General features: G+C 46.1%; 1 protein-coding gene across 1 annotated transcript in view; it reads left to right on the forward strand.

Moving 5' to 3' along the window:
• The first annotated feature begins 3,260 nt into the window (after window positions 1–3,260).
• EDC4 (enhancer of mRNA decapping 4) overlaps window positions 3,261–12,511 on the forward strand; it is a 28,687-nt gene continuing 19,436 nt past the window's right edge. Inside the window, exons 1-12 of the mRNA XM_027685303.1 lie at window positions 3,261–3,264; window positions 3,780–3,800; window positions 4,053–4,209; window positions 4,999–5,110; window positions 5,999–6,098; window positions 7,550–7,739; window positions 8,732–8,879; window positions 9,405–9,509; window positions 9,809–9,918; window positions 10,467–10,550; window positions 11,065–11,160; window positions 12,205–12,307. Coding sequence (XP_027541104.1) covers window positions 3,261–3,264; window positions 3,780–3,800; window positions 4,053–4,209; window positions 4,999–5,110; window positions 5,999–6,098; window positions 7,550–7,739; window positions 8,732–8,879; window positions 9,405–9,509; window positions 9,809–9,918; window positions 10,467–10,550; window positions 11,065–11,160; window positions 12,205–12,307 — 1,230 coding nt within the window. The remainder of the gene's footprint in view (window positions 3,265–3,779; window positions 3,801–4,052; window positions 4,210–4,998; window positions 5,111–5,998; window positions 6,099–7,549; window positions 7,740–8,731; window positions 8,880–9,404; window positions 9,510–9,808; window positions 9,919–10,466; window positions 10,551–11,064; window positions 11,161–12,204; window positions 12,308–12,511) is intronic.

The following is a 12,511-nucleotide window of genomic DNA, read 5'->3' on the forward strand; positions in this document are numbered from 1 at the left end:
CGGGACCCCCTGGGCCGTTGCGCCGCCGCCCCGCCGGTTGTCAGCGGGCGCTCTGGGGCCGGGCACGGCCCGCTGCTCCGCGGCGCCCTGGCGGCGGCCGCTCCTGCCAGCCCGGGGCCGGCGGGGCGGGGCGGACCGGCCGGTGAGGAGAGGAGAGGAGAGGAGCAAAGCCCCCTCCGGCCCGGGGATCCCGCCTGGGACAGGGGGTGTTGGCTCTGGGCAGAGCGGGAGCGGGGCGGACCCAGAGCTCGCTGCTGGCGGGTGTCTGGGCGCCTTTCGGCAGAGAGATGCTGCTTCTGGGAGCTGAACAGCACCGATCTCTGCTGAGACACAAATCCCCCCCCGTTCCTGGGAGTGTTTGGAGTGTTCCCCAGGGGGCTGGGCTCAGTGGAAGGGGCTGTCAGGCTGCTGTGAGATCAGTGCCGTGTTCACCCTTACACAGACTTTTCCCTCTCCGTAGTTTTGTGTGAAATGGGATCACAAATATCTCACTTAAAGTGGTTGTGAGTCTTTTCCCAGTGCTTTGAGCTGTTGTACATCTCTGCTCAGAGTCCAGTGGACCCCCTTCAGCCTGTAAGAACATCAGCAGCAGGCTCAGGAGTCAGCAGTGTGGTGTTCCCCTCTCCTGTAGCCTAAGCTCTCTTTCAAGCCCCTCATTGCTTTTGGAACCTACCACAGTGTTTCAGTCAGACCTGGTCGGGAGGAGGCCCAGACCACGAGTGCTCTGCAAAAAAATCTTAGCCTCTGGGTAGAGGAAAGAATTTATACCCCTGTTGTGCTCCTGTGGAGGGAAAGGCAGGAATAATGTAGCTTTTAAGTATCCTGATAGTCATTAGGAATATGCTACATCCCAAACAACTGCCATGTGTGCTGCCTTTTGCTTGGCCAAGAGGAGAGGTTGGGTGTGGGATTGTTGTGGGAGAGCTGCAGAGGCACGTGGAATGATGGAGCAGACCTGGAGTAAGGCAGCTTCATTAGCTTTACTACCCATAGAGAAACTTCTCATTACTTGGAGTAGTTTCTATTGTTTCTGGAGTGCTTGACTGTTCCTGGATTATAGTTCTTATAAGAAAAATACATTTTTCCCTCACAGTGCAGCACTCTGTACTTGTAAGACTGAAAGGAGAACTCCATGCAGGGAAGGGGAACAACTTTTTTCACTTTCTGAACTGAAAGGATGTGTCACTGTTGGGAAATGGTTGTAGTTGTTGCTGAAAAGTGACTTGACTTTCTCTGAAATAAGCTTCTCCTGCTGGCCAAAGCCAAGGAGTTGACAGAATATGGTTGTATTTGTTTTCTTCTTCCCTATTCATTCTCTTTTTACCTTCTCTGTCGTCTCTAGTGCACTAAGAAGGCAGTTGAGAGGAAAAGGAGCAAATGGGGAGAAAATCCACAGAAGGAACCTGTGCTGGTTCTCAGCAGGAATCAGTGCCTGGCTAATGGCAAATAAACTCAAAAGAACTGACATAATAAGGTGAAGAGGAAGGATACATGTGTTAACTGAAAGCCTCTGGAACTCCTCTTAGGAAGTCAGAGGAGAGAGACAGTGTGGGATCCTTCAAGGCTTGTGAAGGGAAATAAAAGCAGCCTTGGGAATCCCGTGTGTAGGGTTAATATTACCTGGCATGAAGTTGCTGTGGTCAAGGCCCTCTCTGGTTCCAGGTGTTTTTATACCCTGGATTTCACTTGCAGTATTTAATGCCCACTGGACACTGGTGTAGCTGCTTCCTGAGGTTGAAGGAAGTTTTGCAGAATTTCTGTGAGCAGAATTATGCTACTCTGGGTCCTGTCCAGACAGGTGACAAGAAACACTCTCTGCTCTAAAGAGTTTACAACTGCCACAATACTTTTTAGATTCTGCTGGGTTTGGTGATTGTGAAAATGTTATTTGCATTTGCTACCCCAGTCTCTCTTGACACAGTTTCTTCACAGTTTTGGCAAACATCACCCATTGCTTTGTAGCCCTTGCCCTTTTTCATGCTGTGCCCTCAGCAAGGAGCAGCTTCATGGTCAAACCATGGCCCTCCCCCTGGAGCACAGAGACAGGCTGTCAGTGCCAGGGTGCTGTGGAGGAGCATCCCTGCTGGAGGTTGGCAGGATCCTTCAATCCACACAGAGATCTCTGCTGATAACAGATATGGGCTCACCCTGCTCGTGGTGTTTATCAGGGAAGTGTTCTGTTCAGTACGAATTGGCATCCCATGGTGCAGGTGATGGTGGGAGCAGGATGAGTTCAGTGTCTCATCTCTGACTGCTCCTGCTCTTTGGAAAGATAATGAGTAAAAACACTCTTCTTTCCCTTTTCAGGCCTAGATCTACCAGTCTGGGTTAACTTTTTGGCTTTGTTCATGTTCTTACTAAAAGCTGAACCTCTTCCCTTCTTTTATGCCTCCAGGATTGTGTGCAGGCAGCACCTGTGCTTGAGCTAAGCCCAGTCCTGAACCTGAGTGTTGTGCCCATCAGCCTCTGGGAAGTGCTTCCTCCTTCCTTTTTTCCATGGAGTGAATGTCACTGTCCCTCTGTCCATAAAGGAGCAGCAATGCACATGTGGAGCTGCAAACAGAGCAAAGAATGTATCAGCTTTCTCTGGCAGCCTGGGTGCGTTTTCTGTAGGGAATGTTTTCCTGCTTTTGGTCACAAAGGAGAAAGTGCTGTCAGTGGAAGCAGCCACAGCTGGGCAAGCACCCTCCATGTGCTGTAGGAATAAGGGGCACATCTCAATCTTGCAACAGCAAGCACAGCACCAGTGTTAGGTGGTCACAGGACCACATTCCCTGGCCTGAATTTCCTTGTTCTGTGTGAGTGCCACTGCTTTCTCTTCATGCAGTGCAGGTACACTGAGGTGAGTGCCCAAATGGTCCCTGCATGGGGATACCCTGTCACTGCACAGGCTTTTTGTGTCCATGGCAGAGTTACTGATGTAATGACTGTTCACAAACAGGCAAGTTTTAAATGTTCTTCTCCAAATGAATAGTTGCAGTTGTTTTTCGGGCAGCAGTGCTCCTCCTGATCTGTTAAAGCCTGTTCAGTAGCTGAAAGCTTGCCTTGCTTTCGAAGGACAGGCCCCTTGCCCACGGTTGTGTTTAGGTTGGTTACGTGTGCCAGTGACAGTGGAGGTGCTGGTCCTGGGAGCAGCCATTTTGCAGGAGCTCAGCAGCACTTGTTACCTGGCAACAGTATACGAAATTTCGGTTTTCCATACCAGTGAAAATTTCCAGCCAGGATTTGCTGAGACAGGCGGCTTTGCCTGGGGTGTGCTGATGGGTAAGAGCAGAGGCAGGGGGCTCCTCGGCTGTTTACCCTGCTAGTGAAGGAGAAGAGTCTCCCTCACCCCCTGTTGCAACTGTCCCCTTCTAAAGCCACCAGGCAACTTGTGCCAGGCCAGATGCATGAAGTCAGGGCACAAACACTCTTCAAAGCACAGCTGAAGCTCTGAACAAATGGTTGCTTTACACAAAACTTGGGTGCTGTAAACTTCCGTGGGATTGCTCGACAAAGAGAAAAATATGGGAATCCTGTAGGCACAGCTGCACAGTTTCATAGCAAAGTTACTTGAACACCTGGACTTTGAGGTCAGGTCTCACAGTCAGAAGCAAGTTTTGGAAAGTAACAAATGTATTATTTCCAGCCAGCCCCAAATGTGGCAGCTGATTAGTGTATTGCTGGACTTCAGAGGTCTCTCTGCAGGCCTGAGGGTTAGAAGTGGCCTGTCAAGAACCTTTTGGTCTGGCCCTTGATTCAGTAAACCTGAATTACCAGCTTAGACTTTTTGATCCAAGACTGTTTGGTCCTTGAGCCTGGTAAGTTCCTTGTACCTGTTCTTTGGTGTTTCTCTGATCTGCTGGGGTTGCTTGTGTAAGGAAAGCTACGACTTCACTCAGATGTGTGGGGGTTTCTCACGTGAGAGGTCTCTTACACATCCTTCTTGGAGAATACTTTTCCCAACCAATTCAGTATATTCTAGCTGGCAGACCAGTAAAGGCTGTCAAAAAGCAGCAGTGTTATTTCTTTTAAATGAATATTGGGCACAGCTGGTGATGTTTTTCCCCAAGGTTCGGTGAATGAGAACCAGAGACCGTCGAATTCGTACAACGGAGACCTGAATGGGCTGCTGGTGTCTGATCCCCTTGGGAGCGGAGATGGACCTTCCCTGGCCAAGCCAGTGCATCGCAGCATCTCTCTAGGAGCCCTGCAGGAGAAACAAGTCATGTAAGTTTTGTCAAAGAAATGCTGAGAGCAAATAGAAAACAGCTAAAATTCAGTTCTGGTGAGCCGGGATACTTATGCTGGGCGTCTGAGTTCAGGTGGCAGTTGTGAGTCAGTGCTCTTGGTCAGAGCTTTTGTAGCTTTTGTGAGGCTGATGCGTGGAGTCTGCCATCCTTGCAGCTCTGAAGAACTGAAGAATATCAGCAGAGTTGTTTAGAGAAGGGGAAACAGGACTGGTTACGTGGTGGAAATTGCAGGTCAGGGTGGAAGTAAATCAACAGGGCTCTGGTTGAAACTTGGCGTTCTCCTGTAGATCTCCAGCTGGACTCCTTCAGGGACCCCAGTCACCTGAGGGGTTACAGAGCTCGTGTAAGTAGCTTTTGCTTGTGTTCTCTGGGCATAGTTTTGAGAGAGGATGATGCCATGAGAACCATGAGCAGCGTGCACTGTTTTGTTGATGAGGTTCAACTGGTTGGCTTTGGTTTACTTGCGCCTTCCAGTGTTGGGTCAAGGCTCCTTTAACCAAGTGTAGGTCTGTGCTCAGGTCAAAAAGCCTGGAGGTTTTTAAGCTGAACAAAGCAGGTGTTTGGCTCTCTCAAACCCATGACACACAGGGAAGGCAGACTCTGCTGAAAGGAGTTTCTGTTTTCAGTTGTTTGGCTCAAACCTTGTAGATGCTCAGATACTGCTCTGTTGCTGTTAAAATTATGAATTTAACATAAAATATCAAATGTCCTGTACCTGTCAGTCCTGTCTGATTTTTTTTTTCCTCCTCTTTGTTTTTCTTAAAAGCTGCCTTTCTGGTGATGACAGCTCCACTTGCTTAGTGATATCAGCAAAAGACGTGGAGATAGTGGCCAGCAGTGATTCCAGCATCACCAGTAAGGCCAGAGGGAGTAACAAGGTAAGGAGCAAGACAAAACATAGTCTGTCTCTTAGTGACATCACCTCATGCTTGAATATTTTTAAACAGAAATTAATATCTTCTTTCTTGTGCTATAGGAGCTTGTAATTAGGTAGAAGTTTGTCAAAGAGTTTAACAAGGGAGAAAGAAGCTGGAGCAGTATCTTGTAGTTGATTGTTCCTGTTATTCCAGAGTCTGGCCAAGTTATCCTCTAATTTTCAGGAATAAGTCCATGATCTAAGCTGTAGGTTCCTGGGAATGTGTCCTTTCTTCACAAACAAGCCTTTTCTGCTGATGGTTTCCTCCCTGGACCCTGAAGGGAGTATTTCCCTTGCTGGTTTGCTGGTGTCAGTCATGCTGAGGGCTCTGGCCAGCAGCTCAGAGCTGCAAGAACCAATATGCTGAGATTAGAACTAGTGCTAAGCAGAGTACTAAACCATACTCAGAACAAATGCTCATCACTAGGAGAGAGAACTCTGGTCTTGATCCTCTCAGCCCTTTCCCATATTGTTCCTTAATTTTCCATTGTGTGTTTTTCCATCTTCATTCCATTTGTTCCTTAGTGTACAGTGAATTAAAGGACCACAAAGATAGTAAATTAATACTGCACCATGTTAACTTTTTCATTGATAACACTGAAGATAAAATTGAAAGGCAGGATCACTGGCATAACTTCCATAGTTACTCCTGATTCTTTGCTCAGTGACAATGGTTATCTGTGCTGGTTTGGGACTGAGAGTCCTGGTTGCCAGCTGGTCTTAAACCATGACACTGTCAAATTAAGCATTGCAGGTCTTCCCTAGAGGAAATTGTATGTTTGACAGGTTTGTTCCAGGAAAGAGTTAATTCCAGACATTTCTCATGTTTTGTTTTCTTTCTCCTGAGCAGGTGAAAATACAGCCTGTTGCTAGATATGACTGGGAGCAGAAATACTATTATGGCAATCTGATAGCAGTTTCAAACTCTTACCTGGCTTATGCAATTAGAGGTGAGATACCTTCTTGTCTTGGATGTGATTTGTATTCTTTTGCATCTGTGTATCTCTAAAAGAGGCAAAGTTTGCATCAGAGGAATGTGACTGGCAATAATTGAAACATACCTTGCAATACCCAGATCAGGGTGCTGTCATAGAGGAAATATAAGTGAAGGTGAAGAGTTGGTTATGCAGCAGAGTTAGAAATAAAAGAAGAACTTGGTGGGGATGGAGGAAAAGTTGAGGAACTACACTGGTTTCACTGGACAGCTGATATTCAGATTCCTCCTCTAGTTAAGTATTTCTGCAGCAAACAAGCTTCAGAAACCAAGCTAAGCACAGAAACAGCCCCGTGGTAATTTGAGCAGATAAATGTTTGTGATGGATTTGCTTGCATAAATTTAGAGTTGAGTTTAAGGCTAAATTTAGAGGATCCAAAGAGCAAGGCAGACGCAGTGTTTTGTGCAGGAGGGAGAGAAAACAGAACAACACAGGGAAAGATTGTTTCACAACATATAGGAAAGCGAGTGACAGGATGAGAGCAAATGGCCTCAAGCTGTGCCAGGGGAGTTTAGATTGGATATTAGTAAATTTTTTTTTCTCTGAAAGGGTTGTAAAGCACTGAAACAGACTGCCCAGGGAGGTGGTAGAGTCACCATCCCTTGAAGCATTCAAAAAACCTGTGGATATGGACCTTGGGGACATGGTTTAGTGGTGAACATAGTGGTGGTGCAAGGTTAATGGTTGGACTTACTGATCTTAAAGGTCTTTTCCAACCCTAACAATTCTATGAAATGAACACTTAGTCATCTACAGTGTCTCCTTCTGCTGTCACATAAGCACAGAGTGTGTGGGGCTCCATCAGCTCTTTCTTCTTAGTTCCAGCACCCATAGGTTTGTCTGATCTTTTAAGAAATCTCCTACTCCGCTCTTGTATTCTTTTCCTACCTGAGGTTATTTTAGGGTAGCTTAAGGATGTCCCACTGGTTTTTTTTTAAATATTAAAGCTTGGGTGCAGTAGCACTGTGGGAAGCTGAGTGGTCTGCTGGGGCTGGCATGGACAGCAAGAACTGGAAGGACCATGATCTCCATAAGACTGCCTGCCTCATAGTGATATGTGTCTGAAAAGGGGAAGCTGGAGACTTTGCTTGGTGTGCACATGTTCTGAAGCACGTTCTTTTCAGCCATGCAAGCCAAAAAACAGTGCTTTTCGCCAGGTGGATGTTTATGCTTTTTTACATTCCCCTTGCAAAACGTATATCTGAGCTACCTGCCTGTCGGTGACTCCTTTTCTCCGCTTACTGAAAATTAAATTGCAAATAAAATTAATTCGCTGTTGCTGGAGGTCAGCCTTGGAGGTTTGGTGAGCTCAGGGTGATAGTCCTGTGAATTATGGGGGATTTATGAGAGTTATGCATGGAAACCAGAGGCATAAATGGTGACTTCTCCCTCTGTCCTTCCTGCAGCTGCCAGCAATGGCTCGGCCATGGTGCGGGTGCTGAGCGTCAGCACCGCAGAGCGGACCTTGCTGAAGGGGTTCACCGGCGGTGTGGCAGACCTGGCTTTTGCCCACCTCAACTCCAACCAGCTGGCGTGCCTGGACGAGGCTGGCAACCTCTTTGTCTGGCGCCTGGCCATGGATAAAGAAAAAATCCAGTATCCTGTGTGAATACATCTCATACCGGTCTGTGTGCCACGGTCGGATGCGAACGCAGCCTCGTATCGCGGTTTGGTTTGTAGCCTTTGCAGAACAGCAGCTTGCAGTGGGGAGGTCAATAGTTCTGCCCCTTCCAGAGTATCAGATCAGTCAGCTTTTGCCTGTATTCAGCACAATTGTCACTTGAAATTGCAGGTACCTTGAAATTCTAGCACGTCAGCGTTCCTGGTCCAGGCAAAAGCAGTCAGGGAGAAGTGTCAGTCTGTACTAGCTGGCCTTGCACGTGGGCAGTGTCACCTCGACTCTGTGACAGAGGTTTGTCTTGTCTGGTTCTAGCTCTTTTCCTCAGTTACTTCTCTGAGGAAGAGCATGTAATACTTCCCTCCTTCTAAACATGTCATCCTTCTTTTGGTGGTCCTGAAACTTACTTTCAGTGTTCATTGCCCTAAATATTTTCCTTTTAGTTGCTAGGAGTGACTGGTTGGTACTTTTGGGAAGCATGTGAGATATGTTATCTTAAGTTGTAGATTCTTAATTTTCATTATGTACCATCATTCCAGAAACATCTGGAGGAAAGGTGGTTGTAGTTAAGATCTGATTTGTAGTGGTGCACTAGAGCTGGGGCAACGTGGCAGCTCCTCTGTCTCTCTGTGGTAGTGTTGCAATGCTGAGAGAAATCATTTAATCATCAGCAGTCCTGTGGATGCACATTCACATGTGGCTGTGTGCCCCTCTTGTGCTTATCCTGTCACTATCTGCAGCCTGCAAGAGAAGATTGTGAGAATCTATGAACTTCCATAAGCTTAAGCTTTTCTACCAGTGAGGAAATGCTAGCTTGGCTGCTTTCTCAGCAGAATCCTTCTACCTGGTTTCTTTTGGAATCAATGGCCCGAAAAATCTTGGAGTTTGATAGTATTTAACAGAGGACCAAGCCTGAACAGGTTATTGGTAACACAGCCAGGATGTTACATTTCTTAACCCTGGTGATCAGAGAGGAGATCTTGGTGAACATCAAGCGACCCGACAACACCCCACTGAACACCTTCCGAAGAATCATCTGGTGCCCTTTCATCCCGGATGATAACGAGGAGAGTGGGGAAGAGGGAAGTCAGACCTTGGCGCTGTTGCATGAGGACAGGGTAAGGAAACCCCACCTTTGAAACGCTGTCCCTAATTATTAGGGGAGGAAGAGAATTTAATGGGGGAAAGAGCTGGTTTGGTTAGAGCTGTAAAGGCTCCTGTGTAGTCCACATTGGGGATCCTCCTGTAGTGAGATGTGGGATTGCTCTCTTCCAAGCAGAGGTCATGCTGATCCTTCTCTGGGCCTCGGGAGAATGGACAGAATAACCTCTGCTCGCCATCAAATAGCAAGGACCACTAAAAACAGTGTGGAGGGCAAGAGGCATCACTCATCTGTTCAGGCTGAGCCAGTACCTGGGATGGGTTGGTGGGCAGCAGCTACAACTGCCGAGAGCAGAGCAATTCCCTGGATTTATGTACAGCTGGGTGCCAGGAAAGCATCCAATGACCACACTGAGTGGAAACAGGAAGGTTTATGTCACGTGCTAGCCATTGGGTTGGTATGTCAGGACATAAGATAAGGATCCATGAACAGACCAGTGGCTGTAAAAATAAACCTGTGTGCCTGCATGTTTGTTTTCCAGGCAGAGGTGTGGGATCTGGACATCATCCGAACCAACAACAGCTCCTGGCCGGTGGAAGTGCCTGATATCAAAGAAGGCTTCATCGTGGTGAAAGGCCACAGCACGGTACAAACCTGTTTTGTTTTCTTTACTGCCATCACTTAGGTGATTGCAAGCAATCACTGAGGTTTTCTTTGGGTTGTAGTGTCTCAGTTCTTAGGATGGTTGGCTGTAAAAAAACCAGTTGTGAAACAACTGTGATTGTGAAAAGCCAGAAGATCCCAAACCAAAATGAACTCTGTTTGTAACGTGAATAACAGTGAGAACAGTGGCAGCACAATCTGTTGTACTTGAATTTGAAATTTCTGTGAAATAAAAAAGGTATAAAATTGCTTTTCTGTGTCTCTTTTCCCCCCTCTGTGTAGTGCTTGAGCGAGGGAGCACTTTCTCCAGATGGAACTGTGTTGGCCACTGCAAGCCATGATGGTTTTGTAAAATTCTGGCAGATCTATATCGAGGGACAAGATGAGCCAAGGTAAGGAGAACTGGAAAATGAAGGATTCTTGAAGCAGCAGCATTTTCTCTGGCAGAATTTCCTTGACACAGAATAATTTGCAGTGGTCATTCCCAGGATATTATAAAGATATGGGATAAATGATAATTTGTTGCTGAAGAATGGTATCACTGAGTATCATAGGCTTATGGAAAAAGCAGAGAGCTGGGTCTGGAAACAGGAGTTCTGTGCTTTGCACAGGCTGTAGTCAAACTCTTTTGCACTGTCCATGTAAATGCAAGAAGCTGCTCTGAGCTGTTCCTCTTGATGTTGACTTCTTTTTGTACTGTACCCTTGATAAGGCACCAGACCAAATGGCAACATGGGATTTTATTTATTCATTGGTCACAGTATTTGCCTACATGGGCTGTGATCTCCTTGTTTTATATAAGCCTGTAAAGAGCTACAGGTCAGTAATGCTTGGTAGGTGCTGACTTAGTGCCATCTGAGGAGTTGTGTGTTCAGAGCCTGCATTTTCCTCATTTTACCACTCCCTGCACACTTGGATGTTTTCTCTGATTCTTTCCCAGGTGTCTTCACGAGTGGAAACCCCATGATGGCAGACCTCTTTCCTGCCTGCTCTTTTGTGACAACCATAAAAAACAGGACCCAGAGTAAGTCCACAATCCTGGACTTGGAGTATTAAAGTTCAGCAGCATCTTCTAACTCTGCCTTTGTTCCTTGTAACTGAATCATACTTGTAAAAATTCAGCTTGGTAGCAGGAGCAAGTCGTGTCCTCTTTGTAGTCAGTTTTCTAGTGATGGAGAATTAAATAAGGATCTGAAGCACAGACCTTATTCCTAGTGCCAATTCCATGAAAACAATGAAAATTCTAAATTGATGAGTCCTCTCAGGTTTGTGGTATGGTCAGTCTTAACTGGCCTGTTAAACTTCTGAAATACTTCTGCAGCTGATGAAAATACAGCTCTTATTTTTATTCTTTCTTCAGTCAGTTGTGGCCTTAAGGTTCTTGAGAACTATAGTGGTTTCTAATCTTCATCTTCTGGGAACTTTAAGACGCAGTTGGGCAAAATCAGCTATGGGCTTGTGAGGAGCTTTTCTGTAAAATGTCCTTATGGGAAGGATCAGATCTTCTTTAAGAGATCTTGGATGTGTTGTACCTGCAGGGTTCCCTTCTGGAGGTTTCTCATCACAGGAGCTGATCAGAACAGAGAACTGAAGATGTGGTGCACTGTGTCCTGGACCTGCCTGCAGACTGTCCGGTACGTGTTGAGGTGCTGACTCCCCTGAAGGGGTGGATTCCTCTGAGCAGTGGGATCGTAACAAAGCTCTCAATTTCCAGGTATAATTACTTTGCAAAGGTGATCCTTGATCTCTGATGGAGTCTCTGATGAGACTCTAGCCCCATTTTAAGCCTCCTCCTTTGCCATTCTGACCTGTCATTGAAAGCTCTCAGGGCTGTGCCACACTGTCAGGTCAAGCTTTGGCAAGGCCAGGAAGCTGATCCTTTTATCCTGGGTGTTACCAAGACCTGTTGTCTTTGCCTTGTTCTGTAGACCTGTAGCATGAGGAGAGGCATTCCAAAACTGCACACCTTGAGTGTTTGATTTTTTTTAATTCTTGATATTCAATAACCAATCTAGAATCTTTTCCTGTTAATACTTTGTTTTCATTTAAATGCATGAGGAGCTGCTATATTGATAGAACTTAAGCAGTTTTCCATGGCTTATTTGCTGAGCCATGTGGCTCCAGAAGTTCAAATTGTGTTTTAGTCCATCCCTTCACTCAGCTTATGGTCCCTGATTTTATTTTTCTGATGGTGGATCGTGGCCTGTCTGATCACACACATGCTTAAGGCCACTTCTGATTTGCTCTCTTAAAGTGAGATGAATATGACATACAGCTGAGTGCTGCTTTTTCCACCTTATACTACAGAAGGTCCAAAACCTATGAAAGGGTTACTTTGATTTGGTGGATTTTTATTTTTAAATCTGTAGCATTGACTGTCATACTCCTATGAATGTGGAATGTGTTAAGTAACAACAAACTGTCACCTTTCATTTAAATGTTCAGGATCCATAACTAGATCCTACTGTGTGATCTCCCTGCTGCTCTCTTAGCTGAAATCAGCACTGATTTCAGCAATGGTGTTTGTGTTCTAGCAGGTGGTTGCACTGTAATATGGCTGTAAACTCCTCAAAATATTGTTAGGGTTTTTTTTTTAACTATGCAGTTTCATAGCACTCATTCTGATCGTCTAATCTACCTTGCTTTCTGTACCCCTTCCCTCTTATTTGTGGATCTAGCTTTTCTCCTGACATCTTCAGCTCCATGAGTATTCCTCCCAGCCTGAAAGTCTGTCTGGACCTCTCTGCTGAATATCTGATACTGAGTGATGTGCAGAGGAAAGTAAGTGGTTCCTTTCATTGCTGGCTGTGTGGGTTATGGTGACTGGAGGAGAATTTGCCTTCTGTGTGACTGCTACTGCTGCCTAGGTCTGGGATTTGCATGTTAGTGGCTGAAAATGCAGAGGTGGCCTCAGCTATTTCGTCATAAACTGACAAAAGGTAACAATTCAGCTGATTAATCCTGGGAATCCTTGGGGATTATTTC

The sequence above is a fragment of the Neopelma chrysocephalum genome, unplaced genomic scaffold, assembly GCF_003984885.1.
Source record: "Neopelma chrysocephalum unplaced genomic scaffold, ASM398488v2 Primary Assembly neopelma1_68b, whole genome shotgun sequence".
Classification (NCBI taxonomy): domain Eukaryota; kingdom Metazoa; phylum Chordata; class Aves; order Passeriformes; family Pipridae; genus Neopelma; species Neopelma chrysocephalum.